Source organism: Brassica rapa, chromosome A08 (assembly GCF_000309985.2).
Source record: "Brassica rapa cultivar Chiifu-401-42 chromosome A08, CAAS_Brap_v3.01, whole genome shotgun sequence".
In the NCBI taxonomy this organism is placed as follows: Eukaryota; Viridiplantae; Streptophyta; class Magnoliopsida; order Brassicales; family Brassicaceae; genus Brassica; species Brassica rapa.
The window spans coordinates 4,085,533-4,100,493 of NC_024802.2; the positions used below are offsets into that span (position 1 = coordinate 4,085,533).

General features: G+C 36.3%; 2 protein-coding genes across 2 annotated transcripts; both read right to left on the reverse strand.

Moving 5' to 3' along the window:
* Positions 1–1,634: 1,634 nt before the first annotated feature.
* Positions 1,635–2,486, reverse strand: LOC108870572. Its single transcript, XM_018656074.2, has one exon. The coding sequence runs from the start codon at positions 2,107–2,109 to the stop codon at positions 1,858–1,860; it is 252 nt and encodes an 83-aa protein (XP_018511590.1). The 5' UTR covers positions 2,110–2,486; the 3' UTR covers positions 1,635–1,857.
* Positions 2,487–2,738: 252 nt separating this feature from the next.
* Positions 2,739–7,442, reverse strand: LOC103849587. The gene is given in 7 exon segments (XM_009126347.2): positions 2,739–4,049; positions 4,140–4,276; positions 4,538–4,738; positions 4,741–4,902; positions 4,905–5,043; positions 5,125–5,394; positions 5,396–7,442. Coding segments are annotated over 7 exon segments (1,284 nt in total). The 5' UTR covers positions 5,678–7,442; the 3' UTR covers positions 2,739–3,956.
* Positions 7,443–14,961: the final 7,519 nt, after the last annotated feature.

Below are 14,961 nucleotides of genomic sequence, written 5' to 3' on the forward strand. Positions count from 1 at the left end.
CATCTTTCAGATTTCTTCTACAAGAAATCTCTGATGGTTCAGAACTACCACCAAAACCGAGATGGTATAGAAGACATTCACCCCAAACATTCACCATAGAGAAACAAACGATCATTGCTAAATAAAACATTTACACTGCATACGACTTGCACGCAATCAGCATCATTAATAATCACCACTCCTCGATCGTGATCCCTCGCTTAACAACCAGATATCACCCGGTTTGCTTTAGACTGCACCATGACACCATGTCCACAACACGTACCACAATCTTCCTTGAATGTAACAGCATATTGATTGGTATATATAAGTGTGATCTCATTTCCTTTGAAGACGCACCCATAGCCAAATTAGAAACAGTCAGAATCAACATCACTTGACTCACAACCGCTGCTATTTGCTCCCTAAGCGATAATTGGATTTATCCCTCTCTTTCCAGTGCTTAGAAGCTACTCGTGATCATCATGTATTAATTCTGCTGCCGATTACACCAAGGCTCAGTCGCCTTGATTCACCCTTTGCTACCGGTCACTTACTCATACATCATTGGTCGGTACTGCCAATAAACTCGATTGATCATGATCCCATCGTTATCGTACATCCCCCGCAGACACTGCTAGGCAGCCATTACTCGAGTGACAACCACCACCTACGAACAAGATCAACCCTCCGACCCTCATTCTCTCTTTCACCATCTGTTTCCATCTCTGTTTTCTCTGTGTTTATCCAACTGTCTGTCCAGAAACTTGTGTCTTGATTACTCTCCAAAATGCTATTTATAATTGCTTGACGACCACCGCTCTGCGCCTAGACTTGTCAGTAACTGCTCCGTGGCAGTTACTCCGGATAAACCGGTAACTAATTTTTCCCTCCGTCAACTACCCAATCCACTAACCGTTTAATGAGCGGTATCTACTCTTCAAGTTTTGTGCAGATTTTGTGTTTGGTCTAACACATGGTGGGTTTGTTGGAACAAAATTTGTTGTCAGTTTACAGGAAATCATATAACTGCCCTGCAACAGTTAATCGTCCAATAACGGCCCTAGTTACGCTTAGTAACCACTCAAATAATTGTTCCCATCAATTCTCTTTTGTCATTCCGTTGATGTTTAGCTTAATAATCATACTGGCCAAAACATCAATCAGTCAGTCCATACACCAACTAATTCTTGGATGACAAGTTTAATTGTCTTGTCTAAAACTGGCCAGCTTTGTCTGACAAGCTAAACCGATATGTTCTGTCCTTGCTGTATAGTCCTAATCCGACCAATCTTCTAACCAAACCCATCCTTAAACTGTTCACACTCAATCCACCCCTGATTAGTGATTACATGCTTATGAATCAGTTAATTGTTTTTTTCTTTTGAGATGAAGAGAAAAACTTAGTTACACAGATCTTTATATATGCTGCAAATGTACATAGGTCATGCTAATCTTATACATAGGTCATGCTAATCTACTTTATATATTTCTAATTTTACGGGATGTGCCCGAATGGACGTATTTGTGATATTCTATTCTTTTGTACTCAACTGAAAGCGTATCTTTTATATTAGTAACTGTATATTTTTGGCTGTTCATATAATAAACATTTTATTCTTTCGATCGTTTGCTTTTGTTTGTAACGTGAAAAAAGTGATTAAACTATAGTCTTTTGTATCCATTATAGAAAAGCAAACCTTTACATGTAACGACTTGTGCAAACAAAAAGCCATAACTACGCCTCTGATTAGTGATTACATTGCACATGAATCAAACAATTGTTTTTTTTTCCTTTTGAGAAGAAAAACTACACAAATCTTCACATAAGTTGCGAAGGAAAAAAAAGAAAAAAAGAAAAATAAGTATTAACGTTAATTAGTGTCCACGGCCTCTCTTGCTCGGTCCAGACGCTAATCGGAAAGCCAAGCTCCTCATCAAAGGAATCCTCGAGCTGTTCGCAGCACCAGCCGCTGAGAAAAAGCTAAAACCACCGCCGTCTACGGCGGCCATTTGATCACAGCCGTTCATCTGCTCTGTTCTCAGAGCTCTGCAATCAACTCCAGAAATAATCAAAGACATATGCACCAATAAGATGGTGAATAACACGATCAGAAGCTTTTTCTCCATATCGATCTTTAACACTTCACTTTATTGCTTCTCTCTCTAAGTCTTAGTGTCTCTCTCTCTCTTTGAGAATTTTGGCTTTGTAAAATGAGTTGTTGAGTTATGAGATGAAGGGCATGTGTGTATGTATATATAGGTGTGTGTGCGTGTGTGAGCAAAGGGCATTTCTTGACCAGCAATTAAATGCTAGTGTAATTTGATTTGGACTTCGCGTTTTCTTTATATTAAGTATATATAAAAGTAAGCTTTATGGCCATTGAATATTTCAGGTTTCATGTTTTTTACAATGTGTATGCATATTTCTCCAACCTACTTCTCTTGGCTAAGAGATATTGTTGGCCTCTTGACTATGGGGAAAATATAAAATATAATGGTCATAATAGTAATAAAAAAAGAAATTGAAGAAAACTACAAGACGTTGTAAAAAGTGGAATTTATTTGTAGTTGTGTCTAATGTGAAGAGACAAAATATTGTTGAACGAAAGAAACTAACAAAGAAGCGTTGAAGAGAAAAGTCTTAGGAGTGTTGTTGAGTTGTCAACTTTTGACTTTTGTTCGACGCCGGTTCTTGGTTGTTACGGTGAAGTCGCGTTCGTCGGAAGGGGCAAAAAGGTAACTAAACGCGAGTTCTCAGTTCCTTTTGTGCTGTCTAGTGAAGACATGGCACCGTCTAACCCAGTGGCACATGCCCTTCGTTAACGTGCTTTCGTTTTCTTTTTGGTTTTCGTTTTTTTTTTCCTGACCATCTGATTTTATTTTGAGAAATTAGCAGCAATAACCAAAAAATAATATAATTCCCAAATTAATCATATAATTTGTTAGACTGATATTAGTAGATTCATACTACTATATATTGATCCTACTTTTTTTTTATCAACATATATTGTTCCTACTTACCTTTACGTTTTCTTCTTTTTATTACTTTTCTTTTCTTCTTTTAATTCTCTCTTTTTTTGGACATTCTATTTCTCTTTCTTCTTTGAAGAAAACAAGCTTACCCCCTTTCTCATTTTATTTAACATCACTCTTTTGCACAACTTAATATAAATTTGCCGACTAAACAATAATTTTAGAATATCTAGTAAATTTTTTAGAGCAAATTAGTTCAATATACTAAAAAAAGTGGGATACCATAGAATGAGGGGAAAATGATAACGATGGGAAGAAGAAAATTGAGAAAATACTTGAGAAAATGCTAAAATAAAATTATTATATATCACTAAATTCTACATATTCTGTATATAATATAGAAGATTCCATTATATTTTAATAAAATTTAAGCTTTCAGTTTATTTATACAATTTGATACTTTATAGGTTTGATAGTTTATTTAAGCTTTTAGAGAAGAAACAACATCAAGCGTAAATTAAAAGCTTTGAGAAAACAGAGACTGAATATATTGGTTGCAAATAAAATAAAAAACATGAGGAATCATCATCAGACTCCCTATTTATACAGATTTGTCTTTTTTACAAAGTTAAATTTTCTTCTTTTTGCGAGCATTGCATAGGCCGAGAAACAGTAACAATATTATCACCTGAAAACAAACCAGAATCATGTAGATGCAATACTACTAAACACTAGACCCTGTATTTTTATAACATCTCATATGTCAACAGATGAAGACTTAGCCCTCGTTATTAAGATCTTAAAGTGCGCAAATCAAAAACCCGAAGGCTGGCAGGTTTGTTAACAATATTGTTCAAAGATGATCATAACATAATGTCAAATCCGAAACGAAATAAAACACATAAAGTAGATGAAAGTGATTAGAGACGAGATCTAGAGAAGCTAACAGCTCTTTTCCCAATAGAGTTTTAAAATTTATCCTTCCAGCTTCTTTTTTTTGGTCAAAATCCTTCCAGCTTCTTTGCAAGCAAATCTGAGAGCCCATTGGTTAATGCAGAGGATGTCGCAAAGGAAGCTTTGAATAAACTGATAGCCTATTTTCATAAAGACAAAGAGAATATGTTAGACATGTTGTAGTAACTAACATAACAAAAAAAAAAACAAAAACTTAAACTAATGCATACCTCTGCTCGACCGATAGTTATCTGTTCAATTGTCACATCATTAAAACTAATCTTCAGATCATCTAGCTCCCTCATTGTAAGGTCTGACAGCAGAGGTGTGATCCTCAGATCATCAGAAACAAGAAACTTCTTACCCCCTCAGTTTCTGAATAAGTGTCACTTTGACACTTTTCACACATACTAAGAAAATAACGGAAATATATGTAAGTTGTTATTAATTACATTTTTATAACCAATAGTATTTCAGATAAATAAAATTATTTATAAAACCAATGCAGTTTGTAATTAATTTTTAACTGAAAATAAGTATAATTTGCATAGAAATTGTAAAGCGACACTTTTTGTGCAACAAGAAAAAAGCTAGAATGACACTTATTATAAAACACATGAAGTATTACTCTTCACAAACCCACCACTACTTCTTGGCTGGCCACACTCGGTTTTTGGATCTATAGCAATGACATGCTTGAGTCTGTGTTCGTGGTAGAAGCTAGGCTGATTCTACACTGTGATGCCAAGAAGATTCTTTTTGCAGCTATAATACTAAGGAATGGTTATCTCATCACGGCATAAACCTTTGAAGGTTCTGAACAAGTTACGATACATCCCAAACCGTCGTCACCACCACCACCACAAGAGATGTTACATATATACTCAAGAGGAAGCACAAGAAATATGCAAAGGAGATCAATAAAGTCTTCTCCACACTCGGCATAAACAACCTTCCTTTTGTCTTTCTTACTCATATACACTTTCAAAGAAAAACTTGGCCTAAAACCAAATCACATGGACTTATTGAAGGCTTAAACGCTATGGTAAAAGGATGTGATGAACTTTGAAACGGAAAGAATGTAGTTGTCAATGGAGTTTCTGATGTGAATAAGGACCGAAGCAAAGTCACTGCCTGTGCAATCAGAATACGGAAGTCAGATTGTCTTATTCTATAAAATGGAAAAGGGATTTAAGTACAAAGCAACAAAAGTACCTCTCGGAAGCCAATCTCTGCTTCACCTTCTGCCGCCTCATCATAGAGGTCGACACAACCTAAGTTTTTGATCTTCTTACGGAAAAAATCCCAACAAAAATTATCAATTTTCAAATCATCACTCAAGATAAAAGCAAATTTTCCATCACCATGAACAAAAACTCCATCATAATCATAACAATCTCTCAACATCTCTCCTTCAGGTGATGGGATCTCTTTGTTCATCATGTTTCCACAACTACACTTTGAGGTGTTGAAGTTACTAAAAAAACTCTCCGCATGATTTTCTCTGGAAATACATTGGGCTTGGTTGCCTCCGTGTGCTCATGTCTACAACACTTTTGTAAAGGTTGTTGAGACAACCTATGACGAGTTTTTGTCGTGACCTTCCGTGATTGTCAAGCAACCTCACAATGGTTCCCAAAGGCATGGTGAGAAAACTATAGAGCAAGTCAACAAAATCATTACCAGATTGAACCCATACAGCGTTTTGCTTGTTCAAATGGTTTGCTATAATGACATTAATCATTCTTTTCTCCAATCTTTGATCCATTAGATGATTCTTGAAAAATAAAAGTAAACAGCCAAGAAAACAAAGAACGATTGCAGAGAGACATATGATTTGAAAATTGAAAAGATTGATTACGTTTCAAAACAATAAATAAAGACCTCATTTTTTGACATTCCCTGTGTACATATTATTTAGAGTTACACGTCCCTAGGACTGCAAAAGCTTTACTCTTTTTAAACCATTTGAGAAGTCCAGCCAGTAAAATTGATTATTGCAGCCAGAGTATTTGTTGGGAACTAACAAGAAGTTTTGTATAAATCAAAACACATAAAAACATTGAGCTTCCCCATAACCGCGTGGCTGAAATTGCATGTCCCAAGGGGTCCGTACGCCAGTTTTTTTTGGGTCAAATGGGTCCGTACGTCAGTTTAAAGAAGTCATTCATTCCCATAAGAAAAATAAACATCAAAACCAATAGTAACTAAAACGGAAAGTAAACAAAGGTTTCATGTCCAAGAAAAAGATAAACATTAAAAAGTTGAACATAAAAATCAATGAGGTGATCGAAATCTTACCATGATATTTCATTAAAAGTTCTTTATGAATAAAAATTAAAACTAAAATATTTAATTTGAATGAAATAATATACAATATAACATCTTTAAATTAATACTCTATAAATTAATATACACTAAAAATTTCTATAAAATAATATAATTTTATAGTCTCAAATTGAGTTTTTGGTTCAATTAGTATATCGATAAATTTATATTTCTATATAAATTAATAAAAATTATAGTTTTGGTGTAGTCCCAACATTATTAATTTATAGAGGTTTCACTATATATAGTGCTTCCGATATTAAAAATCACTTTGATCTAGATAAGTGTATTTCTGGGATTGTCACGATCAAATAACATATTATAAACCACATATTTAAAAAATAATTTGTCTATATAAAAATATATAAATTAGAGTAAGCACATAAATCAAAATAATAACTTTTGTTTATTTACAATCATTTTTTTTGGTAAATAAATAAAAACAATCATTTTATTTATTTTATAAATATTGAAATAGATATATACATATAGTATATTTTAATATAAATATTTATGGGAAATGCCCTATGATAGCACTAAAAAAGTTTATGTCACAAATATAGACTATAAGAATCAAAATGACCAAAATGTTTCATTAAAGATGTAAATATACACTTATATCCCTAGGGTTAAGTGGTTAACTAATCCAAACATTAGGGTTTAGAGAGTTAAGGGGTGGTGATTTGGGATTGAGATTTAAAATTTTACAAAATAAAAAATAAATATTAAAAATTTGGAAATAAAAATTAAAAAAAAAAAAAATAAAATAAAAAAGTATTTTTTTAGAAAAAAGTTCGAATTTAAAACATAAAATCTAAAACTATAAAAAAAATTTATTTATTATTATTATTTTTTTAATTTTTATATATCTAGGGTATTAGTGTCATTTTACCTATTAAATGAAACAGTTTGGTCATTTTCTTCCTTCAGGTCTATTTTTGTGATCAAAACTTGAAAATAATCTATTTAGAAGAATTGCCCAATATTTATTATTGACACTTCCCTACTCATATGATTTTATTAACATTTCTTATATTTGCTATAACAAAAATTTAAACGGTTAATCACAAAACTTTTAATGTGAGATTTATCCATACAAATTTTCAAATTAAAATTTTAAGATCTCAATAATTTTTCAATGCAAAAATTTAAATTAACATATATATTATATATTTTATATAATATATATTTTAATTTTAATTATATTAATATTAATATATATATACATATATATATATATAATTTTCAATGTGAGATTTTTATCATTTTTAGTAATTTACAGTCGTTTTAAAAAATTTAAAATATAACATATAAAAAATCTAACTTTTTTATTATATGGTTAATGTGATTTTTAATTTCTTTTAATAATATAAAATTAAACAAAAAGAGAGAGAAAATACACAAAATATTATCAAATATGTATTATTTATAGTTATTAATTGTCATATATATGTTAATCATAATAGGTAATTTGTAGCTTTTATATAAAGAAAAATAGTGGATATTTTTTTGTACACTACTAATCAATTTGATAGTTAGTTTAATAAAAAACATAATATATATTTATATGAACCAATTTATTTTTCTTAAGATTCTAAGAATCATATTAGTGATGACATGTGGCTATGAAAACATGTTGTAATGTTCCAACATTAATATATAGGGGATAAACTAAGAAAAAACATTATAATCTATATCTTATTAAAGTAGAAGTACTTTAAGATTTTGTTTGGCAACATAGATATCAATTAAAAAAATAATGTTGTTTGGAAATATGGATAACACTAAGTTAGAAAAAAAAGTAATGGACTTATGCTATTAAAAAAATTGGAAGTCCATTATATTATATTAAAAAATAATGGGTTTATGATACTTGATATACATATTCAAATCAAAATAATAATTTAAAATTAATTTATATCAAAAATTCATTCAAAATATACATATATTCAAAATTTGATTTTTACTAACAAATTTTCCAATAACCATTATAAAAATGTTTTCAATATATATAAGAAAAATAAAATACAAAGCTCAATTTCAAACACCAACTTAAATTATGGTTTTTATATTTCACACTAAAATTTAAAAATATAATATATGTGATTATTTATATGATTGTATGTATAAAATATTATTAATTATAATAAAACTTATTTGATGGTACATATAAAATACAATTAATTATATGATAACACATATTTTGCAACTTATTTATGATGACACATATAGGATATATAATAGTGATTAGGGGTGGGCGTTCGGGTTCGTTTTTGGGTCTGTTTGGGATTTTGTGTTCGGTTCAGATCTTTGAGGATTCGGTTCGGATTAAATTGGTTTGGTTTAAATATTTGGATAGAGAATTAACAATTATTTAAGTATTTTGGTGTTTTGAGTATATTTTAACTATTTTAAATATTTACGTTTGATTATTTGTAAATAACTTCAAGTATTTAAATGAACTTAAAAGTATCATATATATTATGTATGTTTTTATATATACTAAATCTAAAAATAATTACATAAGTATATAAATCTATTTTGGATATCCAAAATACTTCAGTTCGGATCGGATTAGGTTTCAGTTCTTCAAATACCAAAATTTTTAATAATTCAGATATTTAATCAATTTCGGTTCGGATTTGGTACTACTTATTCGGATTGAGATCGGTTCGATTCTTCGAAGTCGAATTTTTTGCCCAAAACCTAAATAGTGACATAAAAAATAAATAGCATCATATTTTTTAGAAAATACACCTGAGCTTGTCAAAATCTAGTTGCACTTTAAAGTCGCACGTTACCCTCGGTTTAGTTATTCCTACAAATATTTTGGGCCGGTCTGGTTCGCGATTTTGATTTTTGGAACTGCAGTGTCAAACTGTCAATGCTCTCGTGTTTCCCTCGAGTATTGCACCTGTTTATGCACTCCATTATCCGGACAAGAAAAGAGCACACAGTGGTTTGATTTAAAGTTTTTTTCCTAGTCTTTGCTAAATGCCAATCAGATAAGTTGATTGTTAATTACTCTTTTTAAAGTTGATCAGAGTATTCGGTTTCCCTGGAGTATGTTTTTTGTTTGTTAATTACTCTTGTAAATCTAGGTAAAGATATGCAAAAGTTGTTGTTATTCACTTGTGTTTCACGTACATATATATCAAACTCTACACCGACAATTCGGTTAGATAACTACAAAGATCTTCCCGTAATATCTCCCAAGTATATCTAAACATATTCATCCTTATTCCCAATACTCCCCCTCAAGTTGGGAATATGAAAATTTCTTACTCCCAACTTGAACAATAACGCTTCAAACTGCACTCTACCAAGCGCCTTAGTCAGCACATCGGCGACTTGCTCAGTTGTTCTGACATGAACTGTCTCAATGATACCTTCCTGCAATGCGTCTCTGACTTGATGACAATCCGACTCGATATGTTTTGTCCTTTCGTGAAACACTGGATTCGCGGCAATATAAATAGCAGACTTGCTATCACAAAACAGCTTCGAAGGCTTCAGTTGCTTCTCACTCAAGTCAATCAGCAACCGGCGTAGCCACTTGATTTCTCTTGTTGCCTGTGCCATCGATCGGTATTCTGCTTCTGCCGACGAATGCGACACCACCTTCTGTTTCTTTGCCTTCCAAGACACAGGTGAATCTCCTACCAATGCCACATATGCACTCAACGACCTTCTTGTAACTGGACACGCTGACCAGTCGGCGTCACAATATACCGATAGGCTAAGATCACCTCCAGAATGCAGCAAGATCCCTTGACCAGCAGTTCCTTTGAGATACCTCACCACTCTTAATGCTGCATCCCACTGCTTCTCTCTAGGCGCCTTCATGAACTGTGAGAGAATGTGAACCGGATACGATATGTCTGGTCTAGTAATTGACAGATAAATCAATCTTCCCACCAGCCTTCTATATTTTTCAGCATTGGTGATGAACCCACTCGTATCTAACGCGAGTTTGTGATGTTGTTCCATCGGAGTCGCCACTGGCTTTGAGCCTAGCAACCCAACATCGGCTATTAAGTCCAACGCATATTTACGTTGTGATAACATGAACCCTTCTTCTCCTCTTCCAACTTCTATCCCAAGGAAATACTTTAACTTCCCCAAATCCTTCATATGAAAGCACTTGCTCAAGTACTCTTTAAACTTTGTAACCAATTGCCAGATCGTTAGACCTTGTTTAACCTAGCCGCCAAGGGAGACTTTCTCTGAAGCTTTCAGATCTGCCCTCTCCGGTGTCCGGTTCTCATCGCCGGCGTCGTGAGAGGGTGGGTTCATGTGTCTTTTAGTTCTTCTGCTCTGATTTTAGGTTTTGACAATTGTCATGTTCAAGTTTCGAGCTTTGTCTCAGAGTTGAACTGTGTGTTGCGTCTGGTGCAAGATGTACAGGTCGCGGATGGTACGATGTAGCTGCTGGGAGTGGTGTGTTTTTTTTTGGCTGATGGCCTCTAAAGATCTGGCGGTTTGGATGGCTGGGTGAGGAGGTGCTGAAGGCTTGCGTCTCCACTCATAAAGTTTTGCCTTTTATGAGGCTCAGATGTTCAAAGAGCCAATTGTGGTTCAGACATGGCTTGGATTGATGACTAGGTTGGGATTACAAATCCAGCCTCTTGTTTACATCGATTTGTCTCTTTGGTTGATTTGGATTGCTTTATCTTGGTCTTTGTGGCAACGGTCCAGTCATGATGTTGATTGTTGTGAATCGTAAGTTTTGGCTGAGTTTCTCCGGCTCTAGTCCAATTGTTTGGAAATTTGGTTTATGTTTACTTATCGTGGGAAGTCGTAAGGTGGACTTTGATCGCTTCATACTACTATCGAAATGGAAGCGAATAGTTCTTAGTGTTGTTTCTCACTAAAGAGATGATTTCAACTTCGGTTATGACCGTAAACGCAAGTCTTCTCAGGTTTCTATGCTGGTGTTGGAGCTCAAGAAAGAAGCAGTCTCAAATTATGGCCTGACAGTGCTGAATAGTTTTAAGCATGCTGGCTCTTGGTTTGGAGTGGTCTTTATATGCTTGTTCCTTATTGTGAAGCTATCGTATGACATCTACTGATGTTACTTTCTAGCATTCACTCTTTATGTGTTTTCTCCTGTTTTCTTTTAGAGTTATTTTATTTTTGGATTTCTCAGCATGTGGAGAACATTCTCAACATTTTGTAACTCTATATTTTGATATTCAAACCTAGTGTTAAAAAAAAAAACTTTGTAACCACCTTTATATCATTGCCGCACACGAGTAAATCATCGACATATATCAGCACTCTGAGCTCCACTCTTTTGCTTGAATAGATGAATAGGGAGTAATCAGTTCGTGAGGTTTTAAAACCATACCTTTTCAGGGCATCAGTTAACTTAGAGTACCAACAGCTAGGTGCCTGTCTCAAACCATAGACCGCCTTGTGTAGTCTACACACTTTGTTAGGATCTGAAGCTTGAAAACCCTGCGGAAGCTTCATGTATACTTCTTCCTTCAGATCACCATGTAGAAAGGCGTTGTGCACGTCCATCTGATGCACGATCCACCCCTTCCCTGCTACTACACGCAACAAACTTCTCACTGTTGTCATCTTTGCAACCGGTGCAAATGTTTCCTTGAAGTCTCTCCCCTTTTTCTGCCTGTTACCCAGAGCCACCAAGCGAGATTTTGATCTCTCCAAAGTACCATCGGAATTGTACTTAAGCTTGTATACCCACATATTCCCTATGGCTTTCTTCCCTGGTGGCAAATCCACTATGCTGAAGGTTTTGTTTTCCTCAAACGCCACCATCTCCTTCTTCATTGAATTTCTCCAAATTTCATGCTGCATTGCTTCTTTGAAACTTCACGGCTCTCTTTCATTTGTTATAGCCGCCAAGAATGCTTTGTGATCTGGAGAGAAATATTCATCAGAAATGTAATTTGCGAGAGGGTAGGGTGTTTTACCTTGGACTGTTATCGAAGACTCTGATGTGGTTGCTGAAGCAGGAAGAACGTGATGGGAATTCTTCAAGTGCTGAGCATTGTAACTGATGTAGTCCCGCAGCTTTACTGAGGGTACCTTTTCTCTGCAACCTCTTCCCATCTCTGTTACCTCCTTTGTTTCTACAATCGCTCCACTCTCACTACTCTTCTCCTCGACTCTTACTTCCTCACACTGTCCTTCTTTATCACCTCCAACCATCTCAGACTCCTTCTCTGTTTCCGTAACTCCCACGACAGGTACCGTGTTTGTCACTCTATCTTCAGTTGTAGCATCATTTACTTGCGACTCACCCCTATCATCTTCTGCAACGACATCTACCACCCAATCATCATCAGGTGTTCCTGTCAACTCTCTCAATTGCACAGTATTGGTGTGCTTTTCAACATAAGGAAACACATCCTCACAAAAGCTTACGTCCCTTGATACTATAAACTCATTTGTATCCAAATCATAAACCCTCCAGGCTTTCTTTCCAAATGGATATCCAACAAACACACATCGTCTGCTCCTCTCTCCCAGCTTGTCCTTGTCCCGATCTCTTCTATGAACGTAGCATAATGAGCCGAACACTCTTAGTGACCCATACGACGGCTTAGCTCCGAACAGTATCTCATAAGGAGAACTTCCTTTCAGTACCTGCGACGGCGTCATATTGATCACATGAGTGGCTGTTGAGATGGCCTCCCCCCAAAACTTCACTGGCATCTTCGATTGGAATAACAAGGCTCTTGCTACATTCAAGATATGCCTATGTTTTCTTTCCACACGACCATTCTGTTGCGGAGTGTCTACGCATGAGGTCTGATGCACAATCCCCTTGTCCTGAAAGAACCCACTCATACACATAGACTCAGAACCGTTATCGCTACGTACTTTCTGAACCTTTTTATCAAACTGTGTTTCTGTATAGGCACAAAACCGTTCAATAACTTTCTTCACTTCTGATTTAGCTAGCAGAAGATAGGTCCAAACGGCTCTAGAAAAGTCATCCACTACCGTTAGAAAGTACACCGCTCCACAGGATGCAGGCACACGGTAAGGACCCCAAACATCTACATGTATAAGCACAAAACACTTCTCTGTTTTATTAATACTAAGATTGAAAACATCTCTTGTTTGCTTAGCTCTAAAACACACGTCACAAGGACTAGAGCTAGCCTTATTCATAACACCAGAAAGCTCATGTAAAGAATCAAAAACACCAAAAGCTGGATGTCCGAGACGTTTATGCCACAACAGCCGATCACCACTGCCATCTGCTCTGTTAGCTTGCGCGCCTCTTACATCCTTAAAGTAGTACACCCCACCACGTTCCTCACCGGCTCCAATCAGAGTCTTCGAAGAACGGTCCTGCAAAACACAAATCGTATCGGTGAATAACGCAAAGCAATTACTGTGCTTTAACAATTTCGATACAGATATCAAAGTGCAGTCAAGATTAGGCACAAAGAGCACGTCTTTGAGTGAAATACTCTCTGTGAGTATCATATCTCCCATCTGTATAGAGGTCGAAGTTCCTCCATCTGCGAACCCCACTACACACGGTGGAGTGTTCCTCACATTCACAAGTTCTCTCACATCACCAGTCATGATGTGAGGCACCGGAGTCAATGATCACATCTCCAAGTATCTTACCAGACAGTTTCTCTGATTGCGAAGACCTGCTCCCATCATTCAAGATTTGAGTAATAGCCTTCCATTGTTCCGGTGTGAGATCAGCAGCACCGCCACCATACGAACTCGTAGCTTGTGCTGTATGCGCAGTTCCACGGCCTCCACCTCTTCCATTAGATCCACCGCGGCCTCTGCCTGAACCTCTTCCACGTCTCTCTTGCATCCACTCTGGAGAGCCAATGATCTGCCAACAATTACTTTTGTCATGTCCAGTCTTCCCACAGTTAGGACACACTCTATCTCTAGCTCTGTTCCCAAAACCAGAGCCATTGCTGTCGATTCTCCCACCAGCATCTCGTCCTTCGTTCGCTTCTCTTTCACTCACCAATTCTCTTCGAGCGGCAAAACCAACAGCTTCTTGTGCTACTATCTCTCTGGATTTTGCTGAACTTAGTCGAGCTTCTTCTCTGATTACCTTGGCATACACTCTTCCTAGGTCAGGTAACTCGTCAGACTCAATTATGGCTGTGACCACATTCCCAAATCTCGACTCATCCAACCCCATGTTGGGGTCAAAATCGGTTACGACGGAATCAATGTCTGAAAGTCCGTAAAAATCAGCATAACCGTTTTTACGAAAAGTAATCTTCGTAAAGATATCTTTACGAACAGCCTTGCAGTAAAATATCGTCCAAATCTCAATCGAACCACTAAATACCGATTGTCCGAAGGCAACGGACATGTATCCAAATCGGCCGCGGACAAGCTCGAGTATGGAAATCAGACCGCGGACAAGCCAAGCTCGATCGATACGCGGCAACCAAGCATGCACACAGCTCGGTCGCTACGTAGCGACCGAGCTCGAGCCAAGCTCGGTCGCTACGTAGCGACCGAGCATCCGTCTCGCTCGGTCGCTACGTAGCGACCGAGCATCCGTCTCGCTCGGTCGCTACGTAGCGACCGAGCCCGAGCCAAGCTCGGTCGCTACGTAGCGACCGAGCGATCGTCCCGCTCGGTCGCTACGTAGCGACCGAGCTCGAGCCAAAGCTCGGTCGCTACGTAGCGACCGAGCTCGAGCCAAAGCTCGGTCGCTACGTAGCGACCGAGCGATCGTCCTGCTCGGTCGCT